Source organism: Sinocyclocheilus anshuiensis, unplaced genomic scaffold, assembly GCF_001515605.1.
Source record: "Sinocyclocheilus anshuiensis isolate Anshui unplaced genomic scaffold, SAMN03320099.WGS_v1.1 scaffold647, whole genome shotgun sequence".
NCBI lineage: Eukaryota > Metazoa > Chordata > Actinopteri > Cypriniformes > Cyprinidae > Sinocyclocheilus > Sinocyclocheilus anshuiensis.
In genome coordinates, this window is record NW_015552606.1 from 776263 (window position 1) to 798914 (window position 22652).

General features: G+C 36.7%; 2 protein-coding genes across 2 annotated transcripts in view; one reads left to right on the top strand and one right to left on the bottom strand.

The window, feature by feature from the left end:
* Positions 1-18025, top strand: part of LOC107665870 (neuralized-like protein 4) — a 24652-nt gene extending 6627 nt beyond the window's left edge. The window contains exons 2-29 of the mRNA XM_016456923.1: positions 1994-2510; positions 3147-3212; positions 3321-3745; positions 4462-4573; positions 4697-4785; positions 4911-4983; positions 5065-5338; positions 5448-5629; positions 5788-5873; positions 6768-6930; positions 7041-7251; positions 7366-7442; positions 9764-9842; positions 9927-10096; positions 10190-10318; positions 10461-10606; positions 11314-11532; positions 12507-12605; positions 12701-12853; positions 12935-13099; positions 13177-13335; positions 13551-13730; positions 14510-14603; positions 14692-14799; positions 14941-15085; positions 15195-15307; positions 16168-16327; positions 16432-18025. Coding sequence (XP_016312409.1) covers positions 1994-2510; positions 3147-3212; positions 3321-3745; positions 4462-4573; positions 4697-4785; positions 4911-4983; positions 5065-5338; positions 5448-5629; positions 5788-5873; positions 6768-6930; positions 7041-7251; positions 7366-7442; positions 9764-9842; positions 9927-10096; positions 10190-10318; positions 10461-10606; positions 11314-11532; positions 12507-12605; positions 12701-12853; positions 12935-13099; positions 13177-13335; positions 13551-13730; positions 14510-14603; positions 14692-14799; positions 14941-15085; positions 15195-15307; positions 16168-16327; positions 16432-16636 — 4599 coding nt within the window. The 3' untranslated portion in view covers positions 16637-18025. The remainder of the gene's footprint in view (positions 1-1993; positions 2511-3146; positions 3213-3320; positions 3746-4461; positions 4574-4696; positions 4786-4910; positions 4984-5064; positions 5339-5447; positions 5630-5787; positions 5874-6767; positions 6931-7040; positions 7252-7365; positions 7443-9763; positions 9843-9926; positions 10097-10189; positions 10319-10460; positions 10607-11313; positions 11533-12506; positions 12606-12700; positions 12854-12934; positions 13100-13176; positions 13336-13550; positions 13731-14509; positions 14604-14691; positions 14800-14940; positions 15086-15194; positions 15308-16167; positions 16328-16431) is intronic.
* Positions 18026-20201: 2176 nt separating this feature from the next.
* The window catches only part of LOC107665859 (vigilin-like), a 23852-nt gene continuing 21401 nt past the window's right edge, over positions 20202-22652 (bottom strand). The window contains exons 31-34 of the mRNA XM_016456917.1: positions 21424-21540; positions 21168-21317; positions 20563-21073; positions 20202-20214 (exon numbers count right to left, since the gene is read on the bottom strand). Coding sequence (XP_016312403.1) covers positions 20981-21073; positions 21168-21317; positions 21424-21540 — 360 coding nt within the window. The 3' untranslated portion in view covers positions 20202-20214; positions 20563-20980. The remainder of the gene's footprint in view (positions 20215-20562; positions 21074-21167; positions 21318-21423; positions 21541-22652) is intronic.

A 22652-nucleotide genomic window follows, 5' to 3' on the forward strand; every position in this document is an offset into this window, starting at 1 on the left:
TAATATATAATTATTCACGGTATTTAGAAGTGCCCACGATAACAATATCGTGCATATTCATTACCGTGATATATCGCATCACCGAATACCGGCACAAGTCTAATCACGGTATTGAAATTTAGTTTGTTTTTTTTTTAAGTGCTGTTATAATACAGTATAACAGGTTTAATAACTTTTTTCTTATAACAAAAATAACTGCACATTTAAATGCAATAAAGCAATACAGAAAAATGTATAAAGTTAAAAGTTTTACACAGATTAAAGTGCAAAAGAATACACGTATGAAGTCATATACACCTAGGATGACTTGAGGGTGAGTAATTTATGGGCTAATTTTCCTTTTTGGGTGAACTAACCCTTTAACATTCACAATGAGCAATAGCTACATTTGCTACAGAAGGTATTAATCTTTGTTAAAAAAATACAAGTCTTAGTTCATGTTAGCTCATTAAATAACACAGTTGCAACTTTCGATTTTAACAACCTGTTATTAAATATCGGAATACCTAAGATTAATGAATGTTCAGAAGAATTTTTCATTGGCAGTTTATGTTAACTAATTAATTAACTAATGTTAACTAATGAAGCCCTAATGTAAAGTGTGACCGAACAATAAAGAATCAAAACGCTTTCAACAGCGGTGTTGTGCATTTTGACCAGTTGATGGGAAAAGTATTCTTAAAATGCATTCAAAATTCTGAATAATTTGTAATATATAATTATTCACGGTATTTAGAAGTGCCCACGATAACAATATCGTGCATATTCATTACCGTGATATATCGCCTTACCGAATACCGGCACAAGTCTATCTTTGACCTTGATTCTCGATTGCTCCTGTTTGGACCTGTTTGCTCACCTTTGTAAATAATTGTACATAACGTTTTGGGGATTTAGGGAGACCGACGCCATTTTTGTTGGAACCTTTTATTTATTGTTTTTGAATAGGGAGGCAGGGAAGTAATTGTATTTTATTTTATTTTGTGAACGAGGGTAGTTAGAGGTATAAGAATTAGGTGATTTTTGTTTATTTTGGCCTTGTCTGCTCACGAAGCTAAAATTCCCCCAGGTGTACTGTAAACCCATTGTGCTCATTAAAATACTGCTCCTTGTTGTTGTTGTTTTTTTTTGTTTTTTTTTAAACACTTTAACACTGGTCGTACTCTTTCATGTTGCATCTTTACCCTAGACGGGGCATAACAAATTAGTATAATTGATATGTAATTAATATTAATTAATAATTAATGTTAGAAATGAAAATAATTTCTTTAACATAACTATATGTTTCACATATTTGCTTTAAATATCTTCTCTATGGACTTCAATTGTGGATTACTATAAACTTTTTTTTTCTTTTTTTTTTTCTCTGTGGTAATAGTTATACTGAACCTAGAAAATTCTTATACATACTACCAATCAAAAAATTTTGAAAGAAGTTTCTTCAAATGCTTGCATTTATCTGATAAAAAATGCAGTAAAAACAGTAATATTGTAAAATTGTATTACAGTTAAAAAAAACACTTTCTATTTGAATATTTTTCAAATGTAATTTATTGCTGTGGTGGCAAAGCTGAATTTTCAGCAGCCATTACTCCAGGCTTCAGTGCCACATAATCATTCAGAAATAATTCTAATAATCTATCTTTTAACATTATAGCCTACTTGTCTTTACTGTCACTTTTGATCAATTCAATACTTAAAAAAAAAAAAATCTTACTGAACCCAAACATTGTGTATGTATATATATATATATATATATATATATATATATATATACATATATATATATATTATTATACATTAAATGTAATAACACTATTGAGAGAAGACAGGGGAACTAAGACCGTAATATGTTGCAGGCCTGGCTTGAACTTGTGGAACTCATTTAAGCCCCATGGCTCACCATGCACCATGGTTCTGAGACTTCTGAGATCATTTATAAAGGGATTGACTAACATTTAACTAACTCACATTTCTATTCCCTTTGGTCCAGGTTAACTCGTGGAGCGGTTCTATAGAGATCGGAGTGACTGCGCTGGACCCAGCCGGTCTGGAATTTCCCAGCAGTGCCACAGGGCTGAAGGGGGGCTCGTGGATCGTGTCCGGCTGCTCTGTGCTAAAGGACGGTCGCTCAGTCCTGGAGGAGTACGGTCGAGACCTGGACCAGCTAGGGGAAGGGGACCGTGTGGGGATCCAGCGGAATGGGAAAGGAGAACTGCATCTGTGGGTGAACGGACAGGACTGTGGCACGGCGGCAAGTGGACTTCCTTCTCGTTTGTGGGCCGTGGTGGACCTCTATGGGAAGTGTACCCAAGTGACTGTGGTAAGCTGTGAACCCCCACCTGAAGTAGATGGGGAAGAGGATGAAGAGGTGGAGGATGAGGTGGTGTCGACACAACCGGTGTCCATAATGGCAGATGCTTGCCGTAGCCACGAAGATGGGGCTGGAGCAATCGTGCTGTCTGCAGCTGGTGCTACAACAGCCATAATGAATGGATCAGCAGAGGAAGGTAAAACTAGACCACACTGTATAGTGTGATAGAAAGGATTTCAAGTAGTTGTGTCAAATGCTAACACAACTGTTAACTGATATTTGAAAAGCTTTTGTCTGCAAAAAAAGTCATGTGGTGCTTTGAAACGTTCAGAAATATGCATTCTGACTCCCCAAAAGCTTAATGATATTTATTAATTAATAATTCATGACCCTTTTTAAATCCAAGATACCTTTTTTAATCAGGAAAAATATATTTCATATTTTAATACTTTTTTGAAAAGAATTAATATGTGTACACTCTAGGGCTGCACGATAAATCACATGCGATATTTAACGCGCATCTTGTCAGAAAGCGCATGCGATTTATCGTGCAGCCCTAGTACACTCACATGTATTCAAGGTGTAAATAAAATTTGCCATTACAATTTACTTGATGGTTACACCACATTACATTTTTAGAGTCATTCTATTGGAAACGTTTCTTGAAAGTGCTGAGAATAACATGAATACAAACTGTAAATTTCTAAAAAAAATATATATATATTTTTAAACTTGATTTTTAAAGATTTTTGCTTTTCTTTATCATGGCACTCTAATATGTTATTAGCTCAGTTGTAATGAACAAATTTTCTCTGTATTGTTTTCTTATCAGTGCCTGAGGCGTCAAGGACGCACAGTCGGCCTGACAAATTTCCAAACAACTTTGAGCCTGATAGTGGTATGTCACTTTTAAAACCAGCCTCAGTTATTTATCTTTGTAAATCTGCAATGTCATTGTGGTTTATTATATCTTTTGGTCTTTTTTACACTTTTTTTTTTCTCCCAGTTTTGACTGAGCACCAGTTATTTGATGTGTTCAACAATGCCATTGTCTCTCTCTATCGTTCGGAGGAAGAGGGTGGAGAGGACTTGGGGGTGGGAGTGGGAGTCTCTGACTCCTCCAGGGGCGGCACAGGAAGTAGTGGTGGAGGCAGAGGAACAGGAAGCGACAGCGGCATTGGCGGCGGAGGGGCAGGTGGAGGCAGTAGCAGCAATAGCAGCCCAGCTGGGAGCTCTGGTGGGGTGGCGGGACTGGGGGTGGCCACTGGCGGCATGACAACCAATGATGCGCTGCTGTTCCATGAGAAGTGTGGCACGCTGATCAAGCTAAGCAACAACAATAAGACAGCAGAAAGGAGGAGACCACTGGATGAGTTCAATAACGGAGTCGTCATGACAAATCGACCACTCAGACACAACGAAATGTTTGAGGTATATAGTTTATTTTATTTATTTATTTTTTAAATAGGTGTAGCAAGGATACATTAAACTGATCAGAAGTGACAGTAAAGACAAATTTCACAAAATATATGTTTGAATTAAATACTGTTCTTTTTAACTTTCTATTCCTCGAAGAATCCTGACCAAAAAAAAATATGCATCACATTTTTTCACAAAATTAATAAACGGCACAACTGTTTTCAACATTGATAATAATAAGAAATGTTTCTTGAGCACCAAATCAGAATATTAAAATAACATTAGATTTGTCGTTACTGGAATTAATGACATTTTAAAATGTATTAATGGAAAACTGCTTTTTAAATTGTAATAATATTTCCCAATGTCACATATTTTTGATCAAATAAATGCAGCCTAGGTGAGCATAAGAGACTTCTTTCAAAAGCGATAAAAAATCTTACCAATCTTAATTTAGTATAATATCAAGTATTTGAACATAAAAAGTAAAATGTTTTATTTTTCACCCTTGTAAATTGACTGAAGGTTTTCTAATTAAAGTAACTTTGATTCGTAAAATAATGTATCAAATTCCTTAAAGTACAAACATAATACAACTAATTAATAATGATATGATCCTTAAAATAATTATACAACAATTATACAAAACAAATGAAAAAATATAGTAAAAGAACAATTACTCATGTACTATACACCTCTGATTATATTGCGGCACTTGTCTGTTTCAGATTCGCATTGACAAGCTGGTGGATAAATGGTCTGGTTCCATTGAGATTGGAGTGACAACCCACAACCCAAATAATCTTGACTACCCTGCAACAATGACCAATTTACGTTCAGGTACATTTTATTATTCTGTCATGTAATCAAATCAATCGGCAGTTCTCACAGAATCATGACAATATACATAGCAGGCACATGTGTCTAAATCTTAGTATTCATCACATTCTTATTGTCTTTAAGGCACAATCATGATGAGTGGCTGTGGGATTTTAACCAATGGGAAGGGGACTCGTCGGGAATACTGTGAATTCAGCCTGGATGAACTCCAGGTAAGTTGGCAGCTGGATCTGTGAGTCTTAAGATTATCTTATGCAGTTTAATACTCAAGGTGATTGCTTTTGTTTATTTATACACAACATGCCCATAATGCTTTTTATGTTGTTGTCATTTATAGGAGGGAGATCTCATAGGGCTGATGAGGAAAGCCAGTGGAGCTCTGCACTTCTACATTAATGGCATAGATCAAGGTGGAATTTCAGATCTCGGTGATAATAAATTCACACACGGTTCAGATTATTCTAAAATACTTTTCCGAAATGATGTCATAGGGGTTGCAGCCAATCAGACCCCTGGTGTAGTGTATGGAGTGGTGGATCTCTATGGCATGGCAGTAAAGGTCACCATTGTCCACAATCATAACCATAGTGACCGTTTACGTCGCAACAATGCCATCATGAGGGCGTTGTCACCTGACGTGGGCCGGCCTCGGCCTGCTCTTTCATTGACCCCTGAGCCTGATGTCCCAGACCGCTTGCTCTTCCATCCAAACTGTGGGCAGAAGGCTGCAATCATCAGTGATGGCCGCACTGCTTTACGGCCTCAGTGAGTTCATTTAATCCAAAAATTAATTAACTGATCTCTACCTACTGCATTAATAGGGCCACTGCATCATTTCAGTGGCAGTTGAGTGAAATGTTATTCTCTGGCACAGTGCGACGGATGACTTCAACCACGGCGTTGTGCTTAGCAACCGTCCGTTGCACTCCAATGAGGTTTTCCAGGTACGCATCGACAAAATGGTGGACAAATGGGCGGGCTCTATAGAGATTGGCGTGACTACTCATAACCCCGCCTATCTTCAGCTACCATCAACCATGACTAATCTGCGCTCAGGTAAGATGCTGACACACAGTTACACCCACAGGTCACAATTGAAAGCACAGCTGACTGATTAAAGTGTCTGTGAGTCAAGGCCACATTACCTATAGCATCAAATGTAAAATGCATGAGTGTTGGCAGATAGCTAATCTAATGCACCGATATCTCCACAGGAACCTGGATGATGACAGGAAATGGTGTCATGCACAACGGAACTACAATTCTTGATGAATACGGGCACAACTTGGACCGCCTAAAAGTGAGTTTGCAACCCTGCTCAAACTTTTTACTTCTATTTTCAATCTTCTTAAGAAAGTGTCATTCCAAATCAGTATTGTGAATAGAAAAGAAGAATTTTGGAAAAACCTTCAAACAGCTTTTTATACAACACGTTCATAGTGACCACTAGGGCTGGGCAAAAAATCGAATGCGATTTTCATGCGAATCTAGTCCATCTGAAAGCACGTGCTGGAGTTTTCCTACTAGTCACCAGAAGTGGCTTTACTGACGAGATTCGCATGAAAATCGCATTGATTTTTTGCACAGCCCTAGTGACCACTAGTGATGCACTGAAATTTTGGCAACTGAAAACATTTGGCTGAAACAGTTGTGACTGACAAAGTGTATTTTATGTACACAACATGGATAAGCAACAGCCAGTAAACATGCCAGCAGTGTGGATGCACTTCATCGTAATCCAAAAAGGATCCTAGAGTACCAAAATGTAGAATTTGTTCAGCTGAAATATCGCAAGGTGTCTCATTGCCAAAGAACTTCTCTATGAAAGTTTATCACCTTTGAACACAACACCCTAAATGAGTTCAGTTACCCAAATTTAATTACAATTTTCAGATTAATGAAAACTTCGGTTTTGGTTTTAATAAAAAATTAATCACTAGTGACCACATCTGCCAAGCCCCAAAAATTATAAAAAAGACAACTATAGCCATGTTGGTTTAACTAAACCCAGTAGTGTCTTAAATTTCACCCTGTTCCAAATGCCTTTTTAAGATCTTTTTGACACTTGACAGAACTGTCACCAGGGTGAATTGAGACTTTTATGCCTATTCTGTTAATTATAAGAGTAGATTTTTGGGAACTTATCCTGGTTTAGCTGGTTTTATATTCATGTGCCTCATGCGAAAATCTATAGGCTGGAGATACAGTGGGAGTTGTCCGAAAGGAGGATGGGAGTTTGCATTTCTTTGTGAATGGAGTGCCTCAAGGCCCCGCAGCCTGGAATGTTCCACCCAGCGTGTATGCAGTGGTGGACCTGTATGGACAGGCTGCCCAGGCCACCATCATGGATGATATGGGTGAGAGCAATAAGGAGAAGAGTAGTAGAAATGGGTGGATGGATGGTAGACACCCTGAAGTACTCCGGTGTCAACAGACTTTTAAAAAACCCCTTCTCTCGCTCTTTTAGCCGATCTCCCTCCCTTGCCTGATGACAGCTCTGAGGGCCCTACTGCGATGTCTCCTGGTAGCCCATGTTCAGTCTCGGGAGCTACAGCTGCCAACGACCTGCGCTTTCATCAGCTACACGGAACAAACGCAGTCATCACCAATGGTGGCCGAACGGCACTTAGGCAGAACTGCCGCAGCGAGTTTAACGATGCCATTGTTATTTCAAACAGGTTACTTTTTTTGTTTTAGCATGAACTCTTAAGTGCTTAGATTATGCTGGTTGGTCTTGATGGATCGGCCATCAATTAAATTAATATTTTATGCTTTTGTGTCTCACTGAACAGGTGCCTTCGGGATGGAGAGCTCTTTGAAATTGTAATTCAGAAAATGGTGGATCGCTGGTCAGGCTCAATAGAAGCAGGTCAGCTTATATAAAACTCTGATTCACTAAAGAAATACCACTGATTCAGTACAGAAATTCCACTGATTTACTAAAGAAATCCCACTAATTTATGAAATACCTTTGATTCGCAAATGAAATAGCACTGATTAACTAAACACTGTTTACTAATGAAATGGCACTGATTCACTAAAGAAATACCACCGACTCACTAAAGAAATGGCACTGATTCACCAAAGAAATACCTCTGATTCATTAAAGAAATGCCAATGATTCACTAGAGAAATACCACTAATTTACTAAAGAAATACCCTGATTTACTTAACCCTCTGGGGTCTAAGGGTGTTTTGGGGCCCTGGAGAAGTTTTGGCATGCCCTGACATTTGTGCTTTTTTCAGTTGCTTATAAACATATATACCACAGAGTCACTAAAGAAATATTGATAATTCACTAAAGAAATAGCCCTAATTCATGTAAGAAATACCACTGATTCACTAAAGAAACTCCTCTAGTTCACTAAAGAAGTGGCCCTGATTCGCTTAAGAAATACCACAGAGTCACTAAAGAAATACAGCTAATTCACTAAAGAAATTGCCCTGATTCACTTAAGAAATATCACTGATTCACTAAAGAAACTCCTCTAATTCACTAAAGAAGTGGCCCTGATTCACTTAAGAAATACCACAGAGTCACTAAATAAATACAGCTAATTCACTAAAGAAATTGCCCCGATTCACTTAAGAAATACCTCTGATTCACTTAAGAAATACCTCTGATTCACTAAAGAAATACCTCTGATTCATTAAAGAAATACCAATTCACTAAAGAAATTGCCCCGATTCACTTAAGAAATACAACTGATTCACTACAGAAATACCACTGATTTACAAAAAAAAAAAACGATGTATTTTATTCACTAAAAATAACTGGTTCATAAGAGTCATGTTTTGGAAATTGGAGTACAGCTGTTCATGCTGTAGTGCAGGAAATAGGGCTGTCACTAACGATTATTTTGGTAATGAGTAATCTGTCGATTACTCTGACGATTAACCGAGTAATCGGCTAATTTATAATGAATATTTTTGTAGTAATAAAAATAGACCTTAGCGAACAATAGCCTTTAAAATGACTTCAAATACATATAATAGCAATTAAGTAAGGGACAATCAATGGTTTGCCATGCATTAAAGGATTTTAAATGCACAATGTGGAGGCAAAGAACCACCTGACCCAAAAAAACCCATTTAAAATCCTTTAATGCATGGCAAGCCGTTGATTATCCCGCTTATTCCATGGTCATTTGCCAAGTTATGGACAAGTTAAAAAGTAGTATTGCTCTATGCAGCGCAATATTTGACCGAATGGGTAAAAATGACGGTTATTTTTGTCAGTTAACGTTACGGCTCCTTAGCTCTAGCATTCTGCCCGCTTCAAATCAGACACAGATGAAATAGTGCAGTTAGATCACATTTATTTGAATGAATTATAACATTTATTTGAATTAATTATCGATTGTTTGTTCGAAAGAGAGAAAGATGACAGTTGTGTGTGTGTGTGAATTACCTGCGTCTGTGCGTCTCTCTCTATAAACAATGAAGTTCTGAGTTTAGTTACTTAAACAGAGCTTTTACCTCCTCGTTGCTGAGGAATATAGCGCAGTGATCCAGTATCTAAGCCATTTTATTAATAAAAGTCGCGGGGTTTATAAATTATTTACCTTACAAATCTGATGAAATGGCGCACATTGCATTCCCAGATGAATGTTATAATAAACCCAAACTCACAGCAATATGCAGAGATGGAGTTTGAGACGCTCCACGCATGTAAATGATAACAGTTCGTGTGGAGCAGCATTTACTGTGAACTGAGATGCACGTATGTAACCTACATGTAAAAAATGAAAGCGCATATATTAAACTGGCATTGCATATATTTATTTAATTGAATCATAGCGTTTGCGAATTCACAATAGCATTATGATTTTTAAATGAGTTGAATATGTCACGCAGCCTTGGAAGACGGTCTAATAATGATTTTCATGGATTCTCGTCTGTGAAATGCGCCACTTCCAGTATTTTGCCGATTACTCGACGCGGGCAAAATGTAATCGTTTAGTTTTTTTTAAACCGAGTAGTCGAATTGAATCGAGGAATCGCGACAGCCCTAGCAGGAAACATAGTTGTTTCGTTTGGTGTTCTAAATCAGTAGAAAAATACTGGTTCTAGAAATATTAAAAGGAATCAAATATTATTATTTCCAAAAATCACTTAGTTCTGTTTATATTATTAATTTTTTCAATGGATCCTGAATAAGAAACTGTTGTTGGTTTGTGTTTTTCACAGGAGTAACCGTAATCAGACCAGAAGAACTGGAGTTCCCAAATACGATGACTGACATTGACTATGACACATGGATGTTGAGGTGAGCTCTTGGTTAATGGATTCAAAATCCTTTTTTTGCCAGACGTGATACCTTACATCTCTCTTTGCTCTTTCTCTTCTGTAGCGGCACAGCGATCATGCAGGATGGGAATACCATGAGGAATAACTACGGCTGTGACTTGGACTCTCTGACGACTGGCTCCAGGATTGGGATGATGCGTGCAGCTAGTGGAGACCTGCATTACTTCATCAACGGGCTTGACCAGGGTGTAGCTTGTACCGGGCTGCCACCAGGTAATTGTCAACTTTATGCAACACTGATATTTCAGAATTTAGTAATGTCTAACATCTCCCTCCTTTCTTTTCTTCTGTCCTTTTTTTTTTTAGAAATATACGCTGTGGTTGATCTCTATGGTCAGTGTGTGCAAGTGTCCATTACAAGCTCATCGGGGCCATTAGATAACAGTCTGTGTACCAGTAACATCACTGAGAAGAGCTTCCCCATACACTCTCCAGGTATTATATTTTTAACATTATTTTTGCATTTGAGGCAGTATTCATTTATTAGGATTGAATATTTGAACATTCATGTCACCAACACCAGTTGTAAACAGGATCATATGTTTTGGTCTACTTTTATGTCTTTGTCACCCTCTAGTGGCAGGGGTTGCTCATCGCCTGCACAGCAAACATGGTAAGAATGTGGTGTTATTAGGAGACGGTTGTCAAGCGCTGAGGGTTGATGGATATGCCCATGGAATCGTGTTTAGCGCGAAGGAGCTCAAGACCGATGAGGTGTTTGAGGTGAGATGTAGGATGTGCTTTAATTTACAACTGGGGAAAAAAAATGAAATAAAAAATGTGTTAGCACTTTACAATAAGGCCCAATTAGATTATTAATATATTAACTAACATTAACTAATGATGGAAAATACGTTTGTTACAGTATTTATTAATTTTGTTAACATTAGTTAATAAAAATACAGCAGTTCCTCCTTAAATAATATTAACAGATACAACTTTTGATTTGAATAATGCATTAGTTAATGTTGAAATTAAAATGAACTAAGATTAAGAAATACTTCAGAAGTATATTTCCATTGTCGGTTCATGTTAACTAATGTAGTTAACTAATGTTAAAGGAATAGTTCACCTAAAAATGAAAATTGTCATAATTTACTCACTCTCATGTCATTCCAAACCTGTACGAGTTTCTTTCCTCTGCTGAACACAAAAGAAGATATTTTGAAGAATGCTGGTAACCAAACAACCATTGACTTCCATAGTATTTTTTTATACTATGGAAGTCAATGGCTACTGTTTTTTCAGCATTCTTCAAAATATCTTCTCTTGTGTTCAGCAGAGGAAAGAAACTCATACAGGTTTGGAAAAACTTAAGGGTGAGTAAATGATGACAGAATTTTAATTTGTGGGTGAACTATACCTTTAACAAATGTTACCAGAAATGTTACTGTCTTATTCATAAATGGTCCTGTTGTTCTTCTCTTTAGGTGAAAATTAACAAGGTAGATGACAAATGGTCCGGTTCCCTTCATGTGGGATTGACCACCCTGCAGCCCCCTGACCTACCATCCTGTCCTCTCAGCGGCCTCTCTCCTTCGCTTACCCAGCTCAGGTCAAAGGTCACCTGGGTACTCGCTGGCTCCGAGGTCAGACGCAACGGAGTGCTGCAGAGACAGAACTATGGCTGTTCTCTGGATCGGCTCACGGTAAGAGATTACAGGCACATGCATACCAATGACAAGAACTGTAAGTGTAAAGTTTTAACATTTGTTCTAATCCTATGAGAAAAGGGAAGTCCACACCACAGCTATAAGGATGAAAGAGAAAGGATATCACTGGAATCCCTTTTAGAATGATTTTTTCCAACAAATGAACAATAAATCAGAATCCACCTGATTTTAAAGAGCTTGAGTATTCAAAAATACAGTAAAAACAGTAATATTATAAAATATTATTACAATATAAAATAAACGTTTTCTATTTGAATACATTTTAAAATGTAATATACTCCTGTGATGGCAAAGCTGAATTTTCATCACTTTTCACTTGATCCTTCAGAAATCATTCTAATATGCTGTTTTTTTTTTTTGTTTTTTTTTTGGACCATTGAATTATGCGTTATTTTTTTTTAGTGTCTAGTTGTTGAGTAAAAAATAGTCCCAACATTTAAAAACACGTCTCAAGAATTTTACACAATATTTCTAATAAACCAACACAAGTGGTGGATTTGTTCAATTGTATGAGTCTGCTTATAAACAATTTCTTCTAAAGACCACAATATACTTCAAGCAAAATCGAAGAACAAACTAATATAATGTAATTTCGGAAAAAAGAGAGCCCATAACGAAATTCATTTGGAGTTCAAAACAGCTTAACAAAGTGAACTACCATTGGTCCATGGTTGGTGTGCTCCGGGGCTCTGCCTTCTTTGACGTGGAAACCTTCTACGGTTTTTTTCTTCTGTTCAGTCCGTCAAAGTCAGATGAGCGGCTTGGTGGTGGGTTGGCGTCAGGATGTTCGCTAACAGTATTAATGTTGAAATTAAACATTAATTTCACAATTAATGTTTCATTTCAATCAATGCTTGCGTATATCAAACTTCCTTTTACCCCTAAGCGAAGAACGAAACAGTACTTCGTCGTGAGTATATCAGGGCCTTAACACCTCCATTCTAATATAGGTGGGAAATCGTGTTGGGGTGAAGAGATGCAGTGACGATACCATGCACATTCTCATTGATGGAGAAGACATGGGACCAGCAGCCACTGCAGTGGCAAAGGTACAAGTATGCCGCTATATCTGTTAATGTATATCTGTATGTCAAATTTTTCTGTTGTCCAGTTTGCTCATCCATGTTTGTACTGCATGTTTCAGAACGTATATGCTGTTTTGGACCTGTATGGAAAGGTGATGGCCGTGTCCATCGTCAGCTCCACACTAGTTGAGGACTCTGGAAGTGTGAAAGCTCCCTCACTCTCGCCTGACAGCTGCAGCGAGGGAGAGGAGGACAGCACTCCTGTCAGAGAGGTGTGCCATCTTAGAGGATCATATTTTGAAGCTTGTATATTAATGTCAAGCTTTATTGGTAATTTTTTTTTCAACTCTCAGTGTGAGAATGAGCCTGCCCTGGTGCCCACAGTCATGATGTTTTTGGAGAATCATGGAAAAAATATCCAGCTGTCCAATCAGAACCTGACTGCCGCCCGGGTGTCCAGCTACAACCAGGGTCTTTTGGTCACCGCTCAAGCTTTGCCCCGCCAGCAGCTCTTCCAGGTGTGTGTTTTTGTGTGTAAGTGTGTTTGGAAGTGAAAAACCGTGTCTGTGTGACGCTAATTGTTGTTCTTCCTCAGTTTCAGATAGACCGTCTGAATCCATCATGGACGTCCTCCCTGTCACTGGGTGTGATTGGTCATTCGCCAGACCGCCTCAACTTCCCTTCCACAGCTTGCTGCCTTAAACGCTCAGTCTGGCTACTGCAACGAGACTCTGTTTTCCACAACTCGTTGAAGGTGATGTCACTTCATTTGCTTGGTTCTTTCATCCTCCTTTCCCTGATCTTCACATCCTTGTTTTGTTTTCTTTTCTCATTTCACTTCATTGCTTTCATGTTAGTTTTTCAACTTCTTTCCTTTCCCTTTCCTGATTTTTAAAATCCTGTTTCCTTCTAAGATTTACAGTATTCATTTCAGTTCCTAACTTCATTCTCTCTCTCTCATATCCTCAGATTTGTGAGAACTATGGTCCTAACCTGGACACCTGTCCAGAAGGGACAGTTTTGGGGCTTTTGGTGGACAGCAGTGGTTGTCTCCATCTGTTTGTTAACGGCATGGATCAGGGCGTAGCAGCCCAGGACATCCCGAGCCCCTGTTATCCCCTCATTGACCTTTATGGCCAGTGTGAACAGGTCAGTACTTTTGACTGTAATATCCTAAATCAGGCCTCAACAAAAAGTTTTTTTTTTATTTATTTTTTTTACTTCCCCTGCTAACATTTTCACAGACTACACCACAAAAAAATAGATTAATCATGAGAGAGTAAATGTGAGAAAATATTTATTTTCATTAAACATTGTTGTTGTTGTTATTATTATTATTATATTTAATATTTTTACTTATCCTGCCAACATTTTTACAGGCCCCATTACAAAAAAAAAGGATTTGAGTAATTTTCTTCTTTACAAACATCTTTTTGCAATTGTGAGAAAATATTTCTATTTTTCATTAAAGGGGTCATATGATGCTTTTTTAAAGATCATTATTTTGTGTATTTGGTGTAACAGAATATGTTGACTTTCTCAGACCCTACCACAAAAATTAGTAATCTGAATATTTTTACCAGCATCTTTTTATAAGTGTCAGAGAATATTTATATTTTTTCATTAAACATTTTGTTACTGTTATTATTTACATAATATTCAGTATCTTTGTTTGCCCTGCCCATCACAGAAAATTAGTAATTTGAGTACTTTTTTTTTTTACTTTACTTTACATCTTTAAAGCCCTATGTTAATATATTGATGAAAAAAAATAAAAAATAAAATAATATATATATATATATATATATATATATATATGTATTTATTTTTATTATTATTTTTTTTTAAATTCATAATAGCTTCTCTATATGAAAGCTTTGATTGGATGCACAGGAAATGATTGTCTCTTGTTGGTGTTGTATTCTCAGGTCACTATAGTGACAAATCACGTGTCGGTGGTTGGTGGCGAGAGAGGAGACATGCGTTGTCAAGGGGACATGGAGAAGGCTGATATGGTAGATGGTACGTGAGATTTTGACCCCATGTCTTACAGTGGTTGTAGTGTGACTCTGCTTTAAACACATTTGTTCTGTCTGTCTGTTTGTGACAGGTATAAAGGAGAGTGTCTGCTGGACGCCTCCTCCAGAGGTCAACCCCAATAAAACGTGCGAGTACCAGGCGCTATGCTCCAGATTCAAAGAACTGCTCACACTGCCCGGTACAGCTGCATTATACCTCACACCCACAAATAATCCTTTGTGGCCACAGATTCAATGTGGACCTATTAGTAGCAGTTTTTGCAGAACTTTTCTGATTATGAACATTTGCTTTCTCCGTCTCCCACTCTATCCTCTTTCAGATGGTTATTTTAATGAGGATGCTAAATACAACCTGTGTTACTGTGAGTCCTGTCACAAACTAAGGGGTGATGAGGCCTATTACAAGCGAGGGGAGCCTCCCAGAGACTACGCTCTGCCATTCGGCTGGTGCCGCTTTGCACTCCAGTCAGTTATTTTTAATTCAACTCAGTAATCAAGCTCTGAAAATGTGCAATTTTTTTTAGTTGTAGCAGTATTAATTACTTAAAAAGAGCTCTTGTCTGTATTTTAACAGGATCAAGACCCACTGTGAAGTCTCTAATGCCTTCAAGAAGTGGCATATTGCGTACCATGGCACTAGTGTCGGCTCCCTTAGACGCATCCTGGACCATAATCAACTCTTGTCAGGTTGGTAACTGCTAAGCAAATTTTTATCATTTGAAAATAATTTTTCCTTTAGATATTTGGAAATATATATATTTTTTAAGTTAATTAATTCAGCGAAGTTGCATTAAATTGATTGAAAGTGACAGTAAATACATTTACATTATTTGAAACAGAACTGTTTTTGAATCAAATGCTAAAAAAATGTGTCACGGGTTCCACTAAAATATAAAGCAGCACAACTGATTTCCACTGTGATAATAAGAAATGTTTCTTGAGCACCAAATCAGTAAATTAGAAGGATTTCTGAAGGATCATGTGACTTTTTAAGATCTATTAACATAGACAACAGTTCATTTAAATTGTAGTAATATTTAACAATATTACTGTTTGTACTGTATTTTTGATCAATTAATGCAGCCTGGTTGAGCATAAGAGACTTTCAAAAACATAAAACGAATCTTACCCACCCCAAACTTTTGAACGGTAGTGCAATATATATATATATATATATATATATATATATAATACAACTATAATAACTAAATGTATAGTAAATAAATAGTTATTTATGAAATATTAAAATGTTATTTATTAATATTGTAATATTTGTTGTATTGTATTGAAAACTGTATAGAATTTTTTTTTAATTATGTCTCATCAATATATTAAATACCATTATTTGCTATGTTTTTGGTATTCAATCTGTTTAAACAGTAGGTTTTGTTCCAGTTTTTTTCTTTTCTTTTTGTTTACTCAAGATGAATGGCAAAAAAAGCCAAGCAGCAAATCATCTGATAATGAAATGCATGAACGTGTGAATTAGCTAGAGCGAGATCAGAATATATCTGCACAGCTGAGCTTCTCTGTTTTCCCATGAGCAGAATCGTCCTCCATTTTCTCCTTGTCCCCGGTGAAGACAGAGGGTCACGGCAGCTACGGGGAGCCCGAGGAGAATAGCGCCCCAGAGCGAGAGATTCCCCGTGTGCAGCTTTCTCCAACCATGCGCTACTCGGGCCTGGAGGTCTTTGCCCCCAAAGTGCAGTAAGTCAACAGCGGTGCTTCTAGAGAAAAAGACCAGAGAGAATATAACACGATTGTCTAGAAATGGAATTTGAAAATGATGACAGTTACACTTTTCTGCACAGATTCCGAGACCCACGTTCCCTCCGCTGTCACCAGGCCCAGGTGGGCTTCCAGGTGTGCGTGCGGCCAGGCTCCTACAAAGTGGGGCCGACATCGCTGGGAATCAGCGAGCCCCTTGACCCTCGATTCAGCAATGCAGAAATCGATTGGATCACCAAGGAAAAAGGAGGCACGCTTCTGTACGGCCTGCTCATACGGGTGGAGTAAAAAGAGACTCGAGGCATTATCTTCCTCACTATCAACCAAATTTGAGCGCAGCCCCCCACGTTGAGGATTAAGCATTATTTTGCTGCCCAATCTCATTCATCTTTGCATGTTTCAGACATACTTTTTGTGTTTGAAGGAGGGTGATGATAATACCCAGAGACAAAGACACTGCCTGCACTTTATGTTTCGGACACTGGTGGGCGATTTTTAGTCTTTCTCATTAAATTCCGTCACTCAGCAGGCTCTCCATTATTTTTTCTGTCTCTTCATACATCTAAATCTATGTATCACCCCCTCCCCCCCTCGGTTTTTTGCTTTGAGAGCCTGTTGTTCTCACAGAAATAAAACTGGACTGAAGCAACACAAAACCACCTATTCATAGCACAGCCCTGGATTTATACTTGTGTTTTTCTTAAGACTTGCAACGGACAAATCAACCTGGAAATAACCAAGACGACAATGTCAACAAGATAAAAGATGCAGCGAAATCACCTAATCAGGAAGAAACTCAGTGTTACTGTTATTTCATCGCTTACTTTGTTTACAGATTCTGCTCTGTTTTTGGTTCTTACAGCTGTGTATTTATTCACTAATTACAGTAAATACAGTGTATAGTCAAATGCAAAGTGGATTAAAATGGCTACATAAAGACGAGAAGGCGAGATTTTTTTCTGGTGAATACACATATAACTGTAACCATCTTTGGAGTGGAACTCACATTTCTTCCGATTAACCCATCATACCACTAAAATCACTTCATGTGACCTATATTGTGACAAAAGTACATAGTTTAACTGGATGGATGCATACAAACATAATTTCGCCCCTCCCACCCAAGCACTCTAAAAAGACCTGGAGAAGAGAGTTTATGAGGCTATGCGTGTATTCGCGTGTCCGTTTTGGCCAAATGCGCGTCCATTATTTAAGGTCAGTCACCTGTGGAAGTTCTTGTCTTCTGTTTGAAATGCTTCACTGCTTTAGATGTTGTTTGCACATAGGTTATGTTCGAGTTTGTCTTCTGTTCTGAAGTAACGTGTGCTGTTGAGCCCATTTGTTTACTCACAAACTTTAGTGTAAGAACCAGGATGTAAGTGTTTCTGAAATGAATGGTGGCAGGTACAAAAACTGAATGGAAAGGTCTGTTTATGTTCTGCGTTCAACATCCTATTCAAGTGTTTATTCAGCTATCGGGTAGATGTGCCTGGACTCATGAGGAATTGTGGGAAGTTGTCTACTCGAATCCCTGACTCCAGAATTGGTGTTTACACTGGGAATGTGATTTGTTTTTAATAGATTGTTTACTCCATGCTAGATATATTGCCATTGTTTTTGTATTCTCTTATGACTAAGATTGCACAAATGTAAGCTCTTGCTGGAAAAATAACAGCAACAAAAAAAAATAAATCAACTCTCTTTTGATTGTATCTAGATTTACAGTACCCTCTGTGAAGGCATATCTATCCATTTGTTTGACATCTTGCATTAGCAATCCTGTTTTATTGCCAAGGGCGATGTCTGAATAAATGCTTGCTATATAAATCGGAAAATGTGAAAACACAGGGTTTGTGTCGGCCCATTGCTGCTTTTTTTTATTTTTATTATTTGTTCACGTTTGTGTTATTTTTATGTCTTTACGTTGTGTTGTACAGCCTGTTACATAACACTAACATTACCTTCCTGGTTTGTAAGAAAATAAAAATCCAAAAAAGAGACAATTATGCACATGGAAATCGCGTTCTGTCTTCCATTAATTCATTACATTTTATGACAATTACAAATCTCTCTCTCTCTCACACACACACACACACCCACACATGTATATAGATAGTGATGGCAATGCTGAAGTTTCAGCAGTCATTACTCCAGTCTTCAGTGTCAAGAAAGATGATTTCTTACATATTTTATAAATATATATATATATATATATATATATATATAATGGAAATGGTGATAAATTTTTTAGGGTTCTGTGATTAACAAAGTTCAAAAGAACAGCATATATTTGAAATAAAAATCTTTTGAAATATTGGAAATGTCTTTCTGACCTTTGCTCAAATTAAAGTGTCTATGCTGAATAAACGTATTAATAAATATTAATATATTGATATATTAAAAACATATGTAGGCCTATACTATTTATGTAATATATAATTATACAATTTATCGAACTAGATTTAATTATGTTTGAACCGATTATCTATTTTATAAACATGACCTTATTTTCTCACTTTTTGACATTTAGGTAAAACCTGAGAAATAATGAAAAGCAAAAATACATTTCCTTTTATTTGAATGGGTTTTTATTCGGAGTAGGAAAGTTCTGTCACTGACATGTTATTGCAGTGTTGCATATCAATGTCATCAAATCTTGGTAAAAATATCCTATGGCAATAACTTCTTAAGGCTGATAGTGTTTCTATCACCGTTATGCACATGGAAAATGTGTCTGTCTTCCATTAATTCAATCTCATGAAATTTCATGTCAATTAAAAATATTTCTATCATTACCATAGTGCAAAAATAATGACCCATATATATAAATATATATATATATATATATATATATATAATTGACATGTTATTGCAGTGTTGCATATCAATGTCATCAAATCTTGGTAAAAATATCCTATGGCAATAACTTCTTAAGGCTGATAGTGTTTCTATCACCGGTTGGTTGTAGATGGTTCTTCACTCAACTATGTACACAAGCATACGTTCACACCACATACAACAGTGATTCACAGGACTCAACTAGCAGGACAGGGAATGACCCTCAATGTCAAAACATCCCAATTTTAAGGTGTTTCTTAAAACTAGTTTCTGCGCCACCACATGGAATTGCAAAAAATAATAAGCTTCATGCAATACTTCCCCCTCTATTATTAGTCATCCGAACAAACTCATGCCATTGGTTGAGCCAATGTTGCTGTAACAGGCTGGTTGTGATGCTCAAACAAACAGAGCAATGCATTGAAATGTATTGATAGCGCCACAGAGCCACCTATGAATGGCTGCTTACAGCTCTCTCTGTAAATGAAGACATTAATTTAACATAAAAAATTACACCAATCAACTAAGTAAATAAATGCAAACTGAGAACCAGCAATCTGCATGAGTTTGTCATTCATGTTAAAGCAACTAAGTTTTTTTTTTTTACCTTGAAATTCTGCTACTACACTGGCTTGTTTCTTTCTCACGCTTCCCCTAAACTTGTGTTCTGGAGGATGTAAGTTTGTACCGCATAAAGAGCATCAACACTCAAGCCCAGGGTAATTACGACAGTGGATTCCACTCACTTAACTGTAGGGGGCTCTAAAGTCGCAAAATACACAAAACAGTTGCTTTAATTATAATCTTTTACTGTGACATTTTATATTAATAAACAGCTTTCCAGAGACTTTCAATTTGAAATCTTGAAAGTTTCTCATGCATGCTCTGGTTTGAAAAAGGAAATCTTCATTTCCTGCGCTTTGGAAAAGTTAAAGACAAAGGTGAAGTGGAAAATACTTCAAATATAAACACCAGATTCATAGACAAAATCTTGAGATTCAAAGTAAATCACACAACACACACACACACTTCTTGTGTAAAATGAACTATGACTAAGACACGCACAAAAAAATATTTTCCTGAAGCAAAAGAAACCAAGCATATTGCAAAATAATACCTAATACTTTTTATGCTTCAAAACCATTCACACTCATCAGAGTTTGAATATTCAGTCACTGAAGAAAATCAATAAATAACAGACGTATAAATACACTAATATATACAGAAAATATTTTTAAAAAGATCAGTATTGACCAGCCTTCATCTCTCTTACAGTGTCAAATGAAAATTCAGCAAACTGGGTGCATTTAGATAGATCTCTCTCTCTCTCTCTCTCTCTCTCACGCACGCACGCACGCACGCACGCACGCACGCACGCAAGAACAGTAAAAACCATCAAGGACTTAAAAAATAACTTATACACAGTGAACTAGGGGTTCTCTTGCAATAAATAGTCCAAGAAATACAAAACTTCTGCCTCGTTCTTCAATGCCTAGCCATTTGTCGCCCAACTCAAGAAAACAACAGGTGGATAATGACGGTAACTGCTACTTGAGGTTCCTTTCTGTGATTTCAGACTGGCACAACAGGAACTGACGTGTGACCACCTGCAGGCAGGTGAGGAGTGTTGAAGAACATCTATCCACCAAATGATAAGGAACTATTCAGGCAAAGGTAGGAGAGGAATGAAGTAACTCCTCCAAGGGCACTAAACGCACCAGGAGAAAGACAAGAGTGTTCTTGTTCTCAAGTGCCAGAGATGTGAGATCTGGAGTCAGAACAAATGTGTTTCATTCAGCACTTTTTGGGTCCCCATGCAGACGTCTGTTTCGGTGCTATTCCAGATCCGAACGTGGGGAACTCTTCGGCACTGCTCATGTCTGGTGCCTGAATGTTGCAAAAAGAGGAAAAAGGAAATCGTTAACATGACGATGACAGGGACAACATGAAATTAAGGTTTTACAGTGGCAAACTTTTAAACCTTGTTGCCTTGTGCATTCCAGGGGGCGTCCCGCACAACAAAGCCTTTAGCTAGAGCTTTGTTATCCTCGTCATTTCCTCCTGTCCCCATCGTCTTTGAAGGAGGCTTCATATAAGATGCCATAGTCTCTGTCTCTGTGACACTCAACATCTAAGAGGGAAGATGAGTGAGTGATAATGCAAAAGAAAAGAAAACACAAGTGATGGAATATATCTGTCTAGAAAGAAGCATCTGCAGTTCTGCATTGCCAACTCACATATTCTTCTTCCAGGTTAAGTAGATGGTCAGTGGCATTATCAACATTCTCCGGCAGTCCGGTTACAGTAACCTTGCTCGGGTCCTCAGAACCTGGCTGAGGAAACCGTATATCAACCTGAAATAAAGAAGATAATTATTAAGGATGCTATGAACCAAATATGAGATATAGCCACTGATCTATGACAGAGAATTATACAGATCAGTAGATATAGCTATTATTTGGCTAAATTTTCAATATGTATTTTTATTATTAAATACTTATATCACTAAATGTTTTAATTAATAACTAAATGTTTTTTAATTATTATTATTATTATTGTAAAGTTAATTTTTAATAATAATACTAACAACAACAACAAAAGTTAAGAATATTATTATTGGTGATGGTAATTATTTTTTAATAATAATAATAATAATAATAATTATTATTATTATTATTATTATGGTTGTTTTTGATTATTATTATTCTATTATTATTATGATGTTAAATATTATTGGTGATGGTGATTTTTTTTAAATAATAATAATAATAATAATAGTCAATAATAATTATTATAATGATTGTTATTGATCATCATCATCATTAATAATAATCAGGGTGTCTACAGATATGAACAAGTTAAATTTAAGACTTTTTAATACCACCTTATGTGAAATTTAAGACCAAACCTGCAATGGAATTACACATTATATTACATACATATATGTAATATTTAATGTCCTTAATGTAAAACGAAAACAAAATATCATTGCTGTCAAAAATGCTATTTATTATGATATACAGTGAACTTTTCATATCAGCAGACAATATCCCATACGAAATATCCCCACGTAAACACCATAAACAATTAATTATGAAGCAATATTTTCATCAGTGTTCTATCAGCTTTTACATACTTAATCTTGTTTTTAATATTTACCCCAGGATGTTATTTACCTTTATAAATGACAATATTTTTTAACCTTATTAATACAACCTCATTGTATGCGTCATCTTTCATGTAAAATTCTTACAATTGATCAAGAAATTCACTATACACTGAGGCTGTTACAAATCAAATTAAATAATTTACACTGCAAAATTACAACTGCAATAAATAATGTTTTAAAGGGGTCATATGACGTTGCTAAAAAGAACATTATGTTGTGTATTTGGTGTAATGCAATGTGTTTATGCGGTTTAAGGTTCAAAAAACACATTATTTTCCACATAATGTACATTATTGT